Here is a 12030-nt window from a genome sequence, read left to right as displayed (position 1 = left end):
ATCTATGTATCTGTGCCAATATAGTGTCTGTGACAGCATGGGCAGCGCCATTGAGGCTATCTTCACATTAAAGTAGTAACATTTCTTCTTCACAATTGTCTGAGCCCTTCTGATGACCCGATTGGACATGACTTCAACAGGGTTACCAGTAGGGCTCAGCCAAATGAAGTTGGTAGTCCCACCCAGTTGACTACATTCAAATTGTGAAAGTGCATGAAATGCAGCATTTTGGCCATTAGAGGCCAATATCTTTCTCTCTGTCTGGGCTACAATTGTAGACGGTTGGGTAATTATGCTTTTCACCTGTGAAAGGCTGTTGTGCTGATAATGAGGGAGTTCTATTAACCTGAGCCGAGGTGCACCGGTCCATGGCCCCTGACATGAATGGATAAAAGCGGTGAGGGCGGAGCACCCTTCTAAAATTGAACAGTAGCCTTACATTTAGGTTTTTGTCCTAACACTACACAGCTGATTCAGATTAACAAAGCTGGATGATTATTTGAATCAGCTTTGTAGGGCTAGGGGAATAAAAAGAAAATGTGCAGCCCTTTGGGGTTCAGGTGACTGAGTGTGGGAAGCCTTTGTCATAGGGTAAAAGTTGCCTACTCCTGGGCTGTAGGCTGCACACTTTGGGTCAAATATCAGGTTCTGTAGCTGGGTATTTTATCAGAACAAATCTGTTCTACAATGATTATTTTCCTTAGCTCAGGGTAAGTAGTAGCAGGCCTAGAAGAGTCTTATGCGACGCAAACATTTGAGTTGTGTTCTTCCTCCTTTTAATCATAATAATTTGTCAAATGCCTTACAGGTTGTTTTGCCTATTGATGGCAGCTGTGGGCATACAAGCACAACAGACACCTTCTATAAGTATGCATTTTGCACCTTGCAAATTTAAGCACTAAGCGTTTGACAATATTTTTTTTAAACTAACCTTTCCTATTCCAGATGACCTCCACGCTGAATGCCTTGGTAACGTTATTCGTTTGAGTGTCGCTCCTCTTTTTGAAGAGGTTGACGCTGTCTTCAGTGAGTTTGCCTCTTATGATTCTCTTTCTCTCCTTTCATAATTCATGGCTTGATATTGCTTGTCAACTATTGTGTTCACACCATCTAATCCCTTCCAGATGACACACAAATCATAAACCTGACGCCTGGACTTGCTACTCAGTGTGGATTCAGCTTTAAATTTGACCCCATGGGGAATGCCATGTTTTTTGCTTCTCTTCAAAACTGCTTTTCCCAAAACATGGTAACCCTAAGAACTGTAGTGTTTGCTTGTACTTCAAATGGACAGTTTGCCTTTCAGTGTCACTGCATTTGCAACTCGTACTGTAGCAATGTCATTTTATTTACCTTTGACATGGAGTCATGCTGAGACCAGGCTCTTTTACAGATGAGCCCTGTCTACACAAAGATAAAAGTCAATATTTGCATCACTAGATGGAAAAATGAAATAACTGAACCCATTCTTCAGTAAAAAGGTCCTCAATAAGCCTGAGTTGCCGTAGAGCTGCTAATACATACAATTTAGCGCATGGAGGTAATTCGAAGTCCGGTTCCAGGAACATTGAAGCAGTTTTCCTTAACTCTGTGGATATCAAAAGGATCTCCATTGTTAGCCACCCCTTGGTCTGGTATCTCTTACCTCTAAGTTAACGATGACGTAAGGTACAGCAGAAGTTTATGGAGGGCTTTCAGAGGGCCAGCCAACTTTCTGATACAGACTGCAGTGATGTGAACTATTGAGCTCTACTCCTGTAGTGTGGCTTCAATACAGTGGCAGCTGCATTCATATAGCCAATTTTGCCACAGTCTATAACTTGCATGAATGTCACCTGAATTTAGTTTTTTTGCTATATAATGAAGGCTTTTTTCCCTTCCCCCTTCATTTTAGGATGATAAGATGTTCAGCTTGGTCATGCAGTTCAGGCTGCCAGGAAACCACACGACTGAAGACCTTGTTTATAGAGTGGGCAAAACCTGTAGCTACACCCCCTGGACCTCCCGAGAGATTCTGTGCGACCGCAACTACATGGAGGCAAGTGAGCAGAGCATGCCCCAATGGACATGTTTACAGTCCCGCTTGTCGTACTGCCTGTATAAATGATCTGTCTAGAGCTACAACTGTCCAGTGTTTCATTTCTTCTGCGACACAACGTAGAGGTCTTGACTCTAGGTCTTGATCTCAATTCCACTCGTGTCTTCAAAATGCACATAGGAGAACTTTAGAGGTGAGGAATTTTGGCCTATTCTCAATGCATTTAAGGAGGCGAGTGGACAGATTGAGAACTGGCCCTTGATTTCCTCTTGTATGGGAGGGAGAAAATGCATAGGGAATAATGGCCTTTCTTCTCTAGGTGTCTGTCAGAAGGACTCTTCCAGACATCCAAACCATCCCCAAACAGCCCACTGGGGGCCCGAAAGCAAGGAGCGGCAACTTCCGGAGGGGAGCTGAGGTTTATACATTTCAGTTTCTGTAATTTCACAACAAAATGACAGGATGGCGCTAAACAATGTGCGTTTGTTGACAATTTTGTTTAATTCATGTTTCCATTTCCTGAGACAGGCTGTTGCTTCAGGATACAAAATGACAGCAGTCGTCTTTAGTCCTAGCAAGAATGTCATGAATGTGGATGAGGTCCAAAGAAAGGGCTATGCAATAGCCAACACTCCCACACGGCTGGTGTTAAGAAGCCCTCATAATGCAGAGGAGACATACCTCCAGAATGTAAGCTTACCTCCATGAACTGGGTCATGTTCAGTAGAGCAAACATTTGGAAACGGTGGCCCTACCTGAACTCTGCAACATATTGTTAATACGGTGTGTCCTACTGAACACGGCCCTGGTGTGGTTGCCCCCTGAACAGGTAGCTGGGGTTCCGATGCGGGTGCTCTCAACCTCAACCTTCTTTGAGCAGAAGTGGCTGGTTACTCGAGTAGATGCCACGGCTGTTTGTCCAACACCAGGTTGAGTGTGAAATAATTTAAGATCCTATAAGCCCAGTTCTTAATTGGCTCCAGACAAGACATTCATGTAGTGTTCAGTTGGGAAAATGTTTTCCAAATAATGGCACAGTTTTCAGTTGCAAAATGTTCTGTTTTGATGTGCACTTGGCTTCTTGTGTCACTGCAGAGGCAGTGGCCTTTACTCCAGAAGTGATCACCTGGTACATGCCCAAGCACATAGACCCACTTTTCTCCTCTGATGCCTTCACCATGTTGGAGGTGTACATGGGAATTGACGCTAAGAGGCTGGACACTGAGGAAATGGCTGCCAGAAACTACTCGGTTTTAGTCACAGAGGCTCATATTATTGTTGAAATTCCGGTGGGGGCGGTTGGCGGCAACTTCAAGGTCAGCATTGGATGAGTAAAATGTTCCTGTTTTAATTTCTAAGTCTTATTTGTAGAGCCCTTTATACTATAGCAGTTGTCAGTGCTTTGCAGTAACCCTTTGCCATCTCTCATGGGTAAACTCCTAGAAACGTTTCTTATTGAACAATTGTTTGCTTAACCAGGCTAATATACAATGGTTTGCAAAATTGTGAGAATTTTGCATAAAATTACACTTAAACATACTCTACCTCTTGTCTTTGCAGTTTGTCCTTTAGCCGCTTGAAATTTCAGACCAAATATCCACACTGAAGTATTGTTTACCTGACTTTTTAGGGAGGCGGTAGCTTTGCCACTGTCAACTGAATGCAAGCAACACTCTGCTGCTGTTTACATATTGCTTAAGTGTTTACTTTGCGTGTCAGTTGCTTTGAAAATGCAAGTTGACAACCATACACCTACCAGCTGTCTAAAGTCTGGTAACCAATACTTTCCTTTGGATATTGTGTCTTAAATTACGAGCGGCAAAAAGTGGTAAAATAATTGTATTTAACATTCTGGCTTATAAGGAACATTTACCTGTTTTTGCACTCAAATTGTGTATTACAGCCTGACTGCATCACTCGTCTCCCTTACAGAGCCATATTCAGGATGACCAGTACTTTGTCACTTACACCATTGAGCCCATGCTTGAGTTGCTGTGGATCGAGGAGGTCGCACACGAGAACACCAGCTATAAAGTCCTCTTCCCTATCACAACACCTCCGATGGCCAGGCCTCCACAAGTTCGCAACTGTGAGTCTGGTTTAGTTAAATAGCGCCTATGGTAATTTGGGATGCCTGGGTTGTTCATTAGGCACAAAACAGAAAATGTACTGAAACGGGGAGGCAATACCTGGACTTACCCAATAACAAATGTCCATTTTCAACTTCCATTGTACCGCATTTCAAAATGTTTTCCTTTGTTTGCCAATGAACAGACACGCCCTTGGACACAGTTCCTGAGCAGGCAGTGTTTGTGCTTGAGTTGGGGACCTTCAACCTTGATGTGGAGCTGCTGAACATCACCTTTCCCACCATGGTGCTAACTGTTGCAGAGTGCAACGCCAGGGGCTTCAATGTTCAAGAGCAGAGATCCCCGGACAACACCTTGAAGACCTTCAGGATGGAGGTGCCCTTCTCAGACCCGGTGGTCTTTAAGGAGGTGTGTTTCTGTTAAATGCAAAGCCACACGCAGTGATTTGTACATGCCCTAATAAGTGGGCCACCAACAAAATATAAATAATGGCACAAATGTACTTTATATCCCTCATTTACTCATGTGTTGTTTTAATAGTCCCCATATGTACTTAGTTGTCACTTGATGTTGAATAGAGTTCTGTTGCAGCAATAATGCTGACCAATGCTTTTAACTTCACTACAGAGAAGGGCGGAACAAGGTGTCACAACCTTCACTCTTCAGCTGATCTACGGCCTGGTCATCTTTCCAGAGTACGCTCCTTTCTCTCACTCTGCCGTTGTGGACGCTGTACTGCTGGACATTGGTATGCCTCTGGACTACGCCAAACTACTGTTGAATGGTTTCCTCTCGTTAATGATTGCCCTGAAAGGAAATTGGCAGTGAAAGACCAACTAGCCATACTGTAGGGGTTTCCTATGCGGTCTTTCTACAGAGAATGTTAAGCTTTAGAGTATTTGGACCCAGTTTCCCTGTTCCTGATTTGCCAGGATCGTGTTTATTCAGTCCCACCGTAGCAAAACATTTTGCAATCTAAACAAGGGTTTCTTCTTGGACAAGTTCAAGTAGTACCTTCCTGTTTTTTGTGCTTAATTAATGAACACAACCCTGTTTGTCCTTGTAGTGCCACCCTCAGTCACTGGCAACTGTGATCAGGAGAACTTCCACATCACTGTGGACTACAGGAACCAAGAGCCCTTTTTTGTGGTCTTGGTTGGCAAGCGGCTGCTTAACCATGAGTTTGCTCAACAGTATTTAACAGAGGGCGACACAGACTTCACCATCACGTTGCCCTTCTCTTCGCCGGACGCAGTGTTTGAGGTACGTCGCTCTCCCAAAACATGTTAACCTAAATTGCTGCAGCTAGCCTCGCTTTCCTTACCCTGTATACATCCATACAATATTGGACTAATGAACTCTCCCATTGGTTCCCAGTTGGTTCACTCGTCTGTCCGGAGCAGACTGGATGTGGCTCTGTTGAATCCTTACAACAACATGACCATCAAATACTTTTCCCTGGCTTGCAGCTTCCTCAAAACGCTGACTGGTTGGTTCTCAAACAATTACTTACGATAAATTGTCGTTTAACATGGGTTCCTTGCAAATACCGTGAGTCTAAATGGTAGTGCCAGATGGGCATGGTTTGCTATTTTGGTGCTATTCCATTGGTTCAAGCTCAATAAGTGTAACAAATACAGAACCCAGGTCTGATGGCTACCTGTCTTTTGCTCCCCCACCTCCAAGAGTGTTTCTCTAATGGAACGATGACTGCGCTGGCAGTGAAGGTGGAGTCTGCTCCCGGTCTGAACCCCGGTCAGCTGACCCTGAGCGACCCCGCCTGTGGTCCCACCTACAGTGACGATCGCTTCGCCTACTTCCACTTCACTGTGAACTCCTGTGGCACCACCAGGAAGGTAAAATGACTATTACCCTGAGGTGATGGGTACTGTGTATTTACGGACTGTTTGCTTCTTCAGGCTGTAATAAGCAATTCCCCTCTACTACATAGTTTATCAACAATGTCATGCTGTATGAGAACGAAATCTCCTTGCCAGATGAACTTGAGGTGAAGCTGAATGCCACGACGTCTTCAGAGGAGGAATATCAGTAAGTGGATTACGCATCACAATTGTAGCTATTAGCTTTCATAAGGTTTATTTTTCTTCATCCATTGCTCAATACTTTGTATACAGGGAAAATGTGCCTCTACTACCAGTGTCCACTCCACTGCTTGACGTTTCCCCTATTGAAGTTGCTTACATCCCTCTTTTTAGGTTAAAGGTTTCCTGCTACTATGTGGCCAACATCACTCGCACATTGGCCTTCCTGACCAGGCCGCGTGACAACGAGCCTTTTGCTGAGACTGGGACGGGTCGACTAATGGTCAGAATGAGACTCGCTCAGGGTAAGCGTGCACAAATTCAGAATTTCAACTTGACCCCTAGCCTCTAAAAGAATCTTGGAAGGTCTCCTTTACAAAACCATTCCCAAAAATGTAAGCCTTGTGATATATTACTCTTGCGTTCTGAGATCTACAGGTGTGGCTATGTAGTAACGGTGAGGAGCTGATTTGGGAATTTGTCAGAAGCCTCTAGTGGGGGGTGGATAGTGTTGGCTATAAATGGTTTGTGTTCATTGGGGCACAACAGGATATGATAAACGAGCATTACTTAATGGACAAGTTCCGATGGTGCCCACTGACCACGACCCCCGGTTGTCTTGTTCTGTGTTCCAGACGCCTCGTATAACACGTTCCACCAGGAGGAGGACTATCCAGTGGTGACGTACCTGAGACAGCCTCTGCACTTTGAGGTGGAGCTGACCACGTCCTCTGATCCCAAGGTAGCGCTGGTGCTTGACCACTGCTGGGCCACCCTCAACGAGGACCGCGACTCCCGACCCCGGTGGAATCTCATCATTAATGGGTAACATGTTGTTTTTGGGCCTAAACAAGTGTTATTCCACAGGTGTGGTTCCTGAGTAATTAGCAACCTATCATGCTTGGCAGGCCATTTACTTTGGCTACAGTGGCTATGCCCCCATCCATAGGTCGAGTGGTCACAATGCTTAAAAACGATGTGAGCCATGTGCGGTCTGTCACCAAATCTCCACCCAATTTCACACTTATGGGAGATTCTGGCGCGTATGATCACATGCTTGTTATCACTGAGTGGTCCCTACAGCATATCATTGGAACGTATGCTGCATCAAACGACTCTAAACCGCGTTGTCTGAAAAGCATCTAAACAATGTTTTGTGTTGAGAAATAAAGGTCTTCACAACTTTATTCCAGCTTTGCTTGTAAAATATATCAATGTTAACGTTATCATCTAGTCTAAATAACAGGTTGACTTGTTTTACAGTATGATGCGGTACAAGGGAGCCATGTAAATCTAGTATAGAAAGTATGGCAGCCATGTTTGTCAAGCAAGAACTCCTAGAATGCTGTTCACTGCGCCCGTTGCCTGAGATCTTAACTTAGTTTGGCCACTTCAGCATGTGATAATGTTTGTACTTGTTACGGGGTACACATGACAAGTAGTTTACAGGTAACTATACAAAACGCCAATTGTTGTCACCTCTCCAAATACAACCGTAGCACGAAATCTAAACAGAGTTGCAAGATATAGCACAATCCATTATTGGGGGCTAAGTCCTTGGGAAGGTATTGTGAAGAGGATGATGCAGGAAATATTACTAAGATCTGGGAATTTATCAACAATAAATGGTGAGGCAGGCAGTTTTTCTAAGCTATATACCCCTGGAAAGGGGGGTCTGATCTGGCAACCCTGAGGTACCATAGTTTACACTCTGATGCCGTGTTCATATCAACTGTTGACTTCAGTGCATTCAAGACAATGGGGGTACTCCAGTTGAGATCACCATAAGTCTGACAGACGCTTACGTGATAACCTGACTGCATTGTATGGCGTTAGCATTAGCTCATATTTAGTACCAGCTTCAAAAGTGTTTTACACACGTGTCCATTACAATCTAGGCAAGAATCAGAAGGCATGAATAAAACGTTAAGTATATTATACTTACGGTACGATGCAGTAGAAACGACAACACGTGACACAGAAAATAAGGCACTTTGATAGGAATACACGCATGTCCACAGTTATTTGTAAGGAAGGCAATAAATGTGCAAGGACTGTATACTTGATCTGGGGAAGTGCTTGGGCTTTCTTTTGAAGGAAAGTTTGTCCGGCTCATTAATTTCTCAAATAGAAATGGTCTGCAACTGTGAAATGGGCTACTTTTGTGAATGAATGAGGCAAAATTAGAAGTTGAAACGGCTTCTAGAAAATTAGCAGGTAGTGTGCCTTGGTCTGAGGTCAGCGCGGGTTAAATGTCCACATGTTGGAACGGTGAGTGCATTCTGACATCACGCGCATGAAATCAACTCCCACTGGGGCGACTGTTGAAGATATTTGGAACTTGTGTGTGTGTGAAAAGGTTAATGTTGGCATTACCTACACCTTTTTACTCAATGTTATCCTTTTGGTTTGCTACAGTTCAGTGTTGTGCCAAGCTGATGGTCAGTCAAATGGAAATCAAGAGCGGCTGGCAAGCTTGGCTTGCCTTTCCGATTGGTTACATACAACTGCTCTTAACACTGACTGAATAGTTGTTGGTTTTGGGTTGAATTCAGGCACAAGTGACCTCTTGTATTTAAAACAGTTATTGCACTAAACCTAAAGGATGGTTCAGATGCCTGTGCAGCATGGATGTTTGAAACTGAATAGGATCAGTTGACAGGATCCCCAGAAGTTGATGCCTCTTTCAATGGAATTTCCTGTCCTAGAGAATGCGCTAATTGGGAGTTGCTAAACATGAACAAATACCACGGTCAAGTGTAGCAGCATCTTGCTAACCTTATTTAGCTAGCTAATGTTCATATTTAAAAAAAAATGTTACTACATTTTTTTTATTTGGGTGAGCACTTTGCCACAGATGGACATGCTGGCCTAATTTTTATCTCAAGAATTTAAATTGGGTTACTATAGAAAGATGACTTATTTTTCCTACATTGTAATGGGCTACAATGACTTATGATTATGCACGCTGCAAATGACACTTTATTTTACGGGTGCCTTTTCAGTATCTGGATACATGTTACACCAAGCAGTGTAGTGAAGCAACTTTATTGGTCAAAACCATTCATTTGGGGGATCGGGTTTGCTATGAAATCATGCAATTTGACCATTTTTATGAATTGGTATCAACCTAAATTTGGCCATGTGGACACGGTGTAACTTCGCAGCTGTTTATTAAATCAGCAATGTCATAGCAGTTTTTAAAAAACAAGCTGAAATGTTTTGTATATCATAGGAAAAGACAACATTCACATGGCTGTGCACAAAATGGGTAGTTCAGATTTGTCACTTCAGCTGCAACCATATCGTTGTGCAAAATCCTTACCATCGTCTGTCAGCTCAAGTGATTTGTACTGGTGTGGGTGTTTCTCTTAATATAACATCTTCAGCTTTCACAAATTCCTTTTTGCTAATATCTGGCAGTTAAACGGTAAAGGATAAACCTCCCAAAGATGCAAATTAAAAAAGTAGGCCTAAACTGTCAATGCGTAGGTTACTTTGTATAGTAGAGCTGCCCTTCACAGAAGTCCTCCGTGTGACTCCGATGCCGTGGGTGTAGAATTTATTTTGTGTGACGATTTTTCTCCAACAGCGGAAGAATTGCTCTGGCGCATTGCATGAAATTCTTGTTTAAAATGAAGTACTTGTGTTGCAAAATATGATTGCCTTGTTGATGATACCGACTGTCTATTCGGCAACTTTGGTTAAACCACGATCAATATTCTGGTCAGACTACAGGCGACCTTTCTGGATCATTTAGAATTTTAAGAACCATTTTAGAGGGACATCTCACCTCATGTCAATGGAATTGAATATACATGTTTGACATCTGTCATTTAACAAGCCATTCCAGTAGACCAAAATAAATATTGTTGACGGAAAGCCCAATTTCTGTTCTTTAAAATAAAAACGTAGGATTTGGGGTGCCGAGGAAGCGTTTTTAAAGTTACCGTCTCCCGACGTAAACTCTAGACGGTAGAAATCTATTAAATTGATAGTCAACTTATTAACTTTACATCGTATCCTCCTTGCAGCTGCAAAACCCCCAGCCTTATGATTCAGTACTATACAAGTTGGTTTAATTGAATTACTAGCTAACTAAATAACACAGGCTAAACACACAGGTGACACAATGACAGCTTGTTACAAGGTTTCTCTTCACACCCCCCACCGTTCCGTAAGGGACACTTATCATTGATACATTTTTGAACACACGAACCGGCACCAGCTTGGAGTAAAAGCATGAATGTATTTGTGGGATGCCGCCGTGGAAAGGTAGGTGGTTGGTCTTCTCTCTGATTGGCTACATGAGGTCACAATGTCGTTGGTTGTCCGTGGCTCCAATGACTAGTCTTGAACAGAACTACAGGATGGATTTTCCTTTCACACGTTCTGGAAGATAGGCTAATCAACCCTGTCGCTGATTCCTCAGTGGGTGATGAGTAGGATTGTTTGGATGTGGTAGCAGAATGGTCCCACTTAAGTTAATTTTCTAGGTTAGGAAAGTTCCAAACGTCTAGCTTGCGCCTCACGGTTTTCTGGTCTAATGTTAATTTCTGTTACCATTCCTTTTATGCACTCAGAGATTAGCTATAGAAAATGAATGTCATATTGGCTTTTATTTTGTGATTTTTACTAGAAACGCGATTACTCTACAGGTAGGACGTCTCTAGCCTTTACATTGTATATGAAATATGTTTTTTCAAGACAAAGGTGATTGTTGTTGGGTAAAGCCTGTTAGCAAAAACATTCCTTTAGTTCATACTGGAGGGGGAGAAAGAACCCACTTCTGCTGTAAATTGATCTGATCCTCACAGGACAGTCATGACACCACCACAAGACTTCGTACACAAGGCGGTTGGGGTTTGCAGCGTTTTCTTGTTCATAACTTAGTCCCTCTCTCTACACTGGCAGCTGTGAGAACCCCGAGGATCCATACCGTGTGGTCTTCCACCCGGTAGAAGCTGACGCCAGGGTCCGCTTCCCCCCTCACGTCAAACGCTTTGAGGCCTATATGTTTTCCTTCGCCGGTGATGCGGTTGAGCCGAGTGGCCAGGTAACAAAGTTCACCCAACAATCTTTATTCTTTAATTTTGTGTGAGTGGCAATCATCCCTTTAAAAAAAAAAACTGACACCATCAAATCTTTGATTCCTAGGTCTTTGTCCATTGTGATGTGGTCATCTGTGATGCCAGTAGTCCCACTGGCGGCCCCTGTAGTGGACAATGTGTGAATCAGGACAACCTGAAAAGAGGTAGGTCTTGTTTTATGCTTTTCAGACCCTGGCAGACCATAACTGAACTAATAGGTTCGCTCTCTCTCTCAACAGGTCAACGACATGTCAAAGACTTCTTTGAGGAGCGTCATGTATATGTTTCTTCTGGATACATTCTTTGGGTGTAATGTATTGTTCTAACATGTCAAATAAAGTGTTCTATATAAAACAATCCTAACCGTTGGAGCTACCTTAACACCATGTCGTAGGCTTGTCATCTGACATGTATCAATCAAGCCTTTTGTAAGCATGGAACTCTGAACCATCCACCAGAGGGAGATAAGTGTTGCACACCAATTTCCCGTCTAGGACAAACAATGGGTGACGAAACAAAAGCTTTCCATTGTCCAGTAGGATGAACTGACTCAATGTTATAGCAGATGGTGGTTTGCCAAAGTGAAACCAGCAGGGCTGTGGTTGATGCAGTGTTGGTAATTATCAACTGAAATTACAACTTTCCTTGATACCTCTCACTAGCTTGGTTTCCATCCAAATATGGACATCTCTTCAATGATATGCATGTCAATCTCTCATGGCTCAAATGGGAAGAGCATGACTTCATCGCTACTTGTTTGTGTAAGAAGT

At 43.2% G+C, this 12030-nt stretch overlaps 1 protein-coding gene across 2 annotated transcripts; it reads left to right on the top strand.

Annotated features, from left to right (window-relative positions):
- The first annotated feature begins 517 nt into the window (after nucleotides 1–517).
- LOC116352774 (uncharacterized) lies at nucleotides 518–11623 on the top strand. 2 transcript variants are annotated; one of them, XM_031817294.1, is made up of 21 exons: nucleotides 518–710; nucleotides 809–867; nucleotides 946–1026; nucleotides 1125–1249; nucleotides 1895–2038; nucleotides 2358–2456; nucleotides 2567–2728; nucleotides 2868–2967; nucleotides 3134–3354; nucleotides 3971–4127; nucleotides 4313–4536; nucleotides 4756–4876; nucleotides 5195–5391; nucleotides 5506–5617; nucleotides 5815–5984; nucleotides 6080–6177; nucleotides 6345–6475; nucleotides 6806–6995; nucleotides 11085–11226; nucleotides 11328–11424; nucleotides 11500–11623. In XM_031817294.1, the coding sequence occupies exons 1-21, from the start codon at nucleotides 688–690 to the stop codon at nucleotides 11571–11573; spliced, it is 2727 nt and encodes a 908-aa protein (XP_031673154.1). In that variant the 5' UTR covers nucleotides 518–687; the 3' UTR covers nucleotides 11574–11623. The 2 variants fall into 2 exon arrangements, with proteins under 2 accessions (XP_031673154.1, XP_031673155.1); XM_031817295.1 differs by lacking the exons at nucleotides 2567–2728; nucleotides 2868–2967; nucleotides 3134–3354 and having other exon boundaries at nucleotides 553–710.
- The last annotated feature ends 407 nt before the right edge of the window (nucleotides 11624–12030 follow it).

The sequence above is a fragment of the Oncorhynchus kisutch genome, unplaced genomic scaffold (assembly GCF_002021735.2).
Source record: "Oncorhynchus kisutch isolate 150728-3 unplaced genomic scaffold, Okis_V2 scaffold980, whole genome shotgun sequence".
NCBI classification, from domain to species: Eukaryota; Metazoa; Chordata; class Actinopteri; order Salmoniformes; family Salmonidae; genus Oncorhynchus; species Oncorhynchus kisutch.
This window is presented reverse-complemented; position numbering and strand designations above follow the sequence as displayed.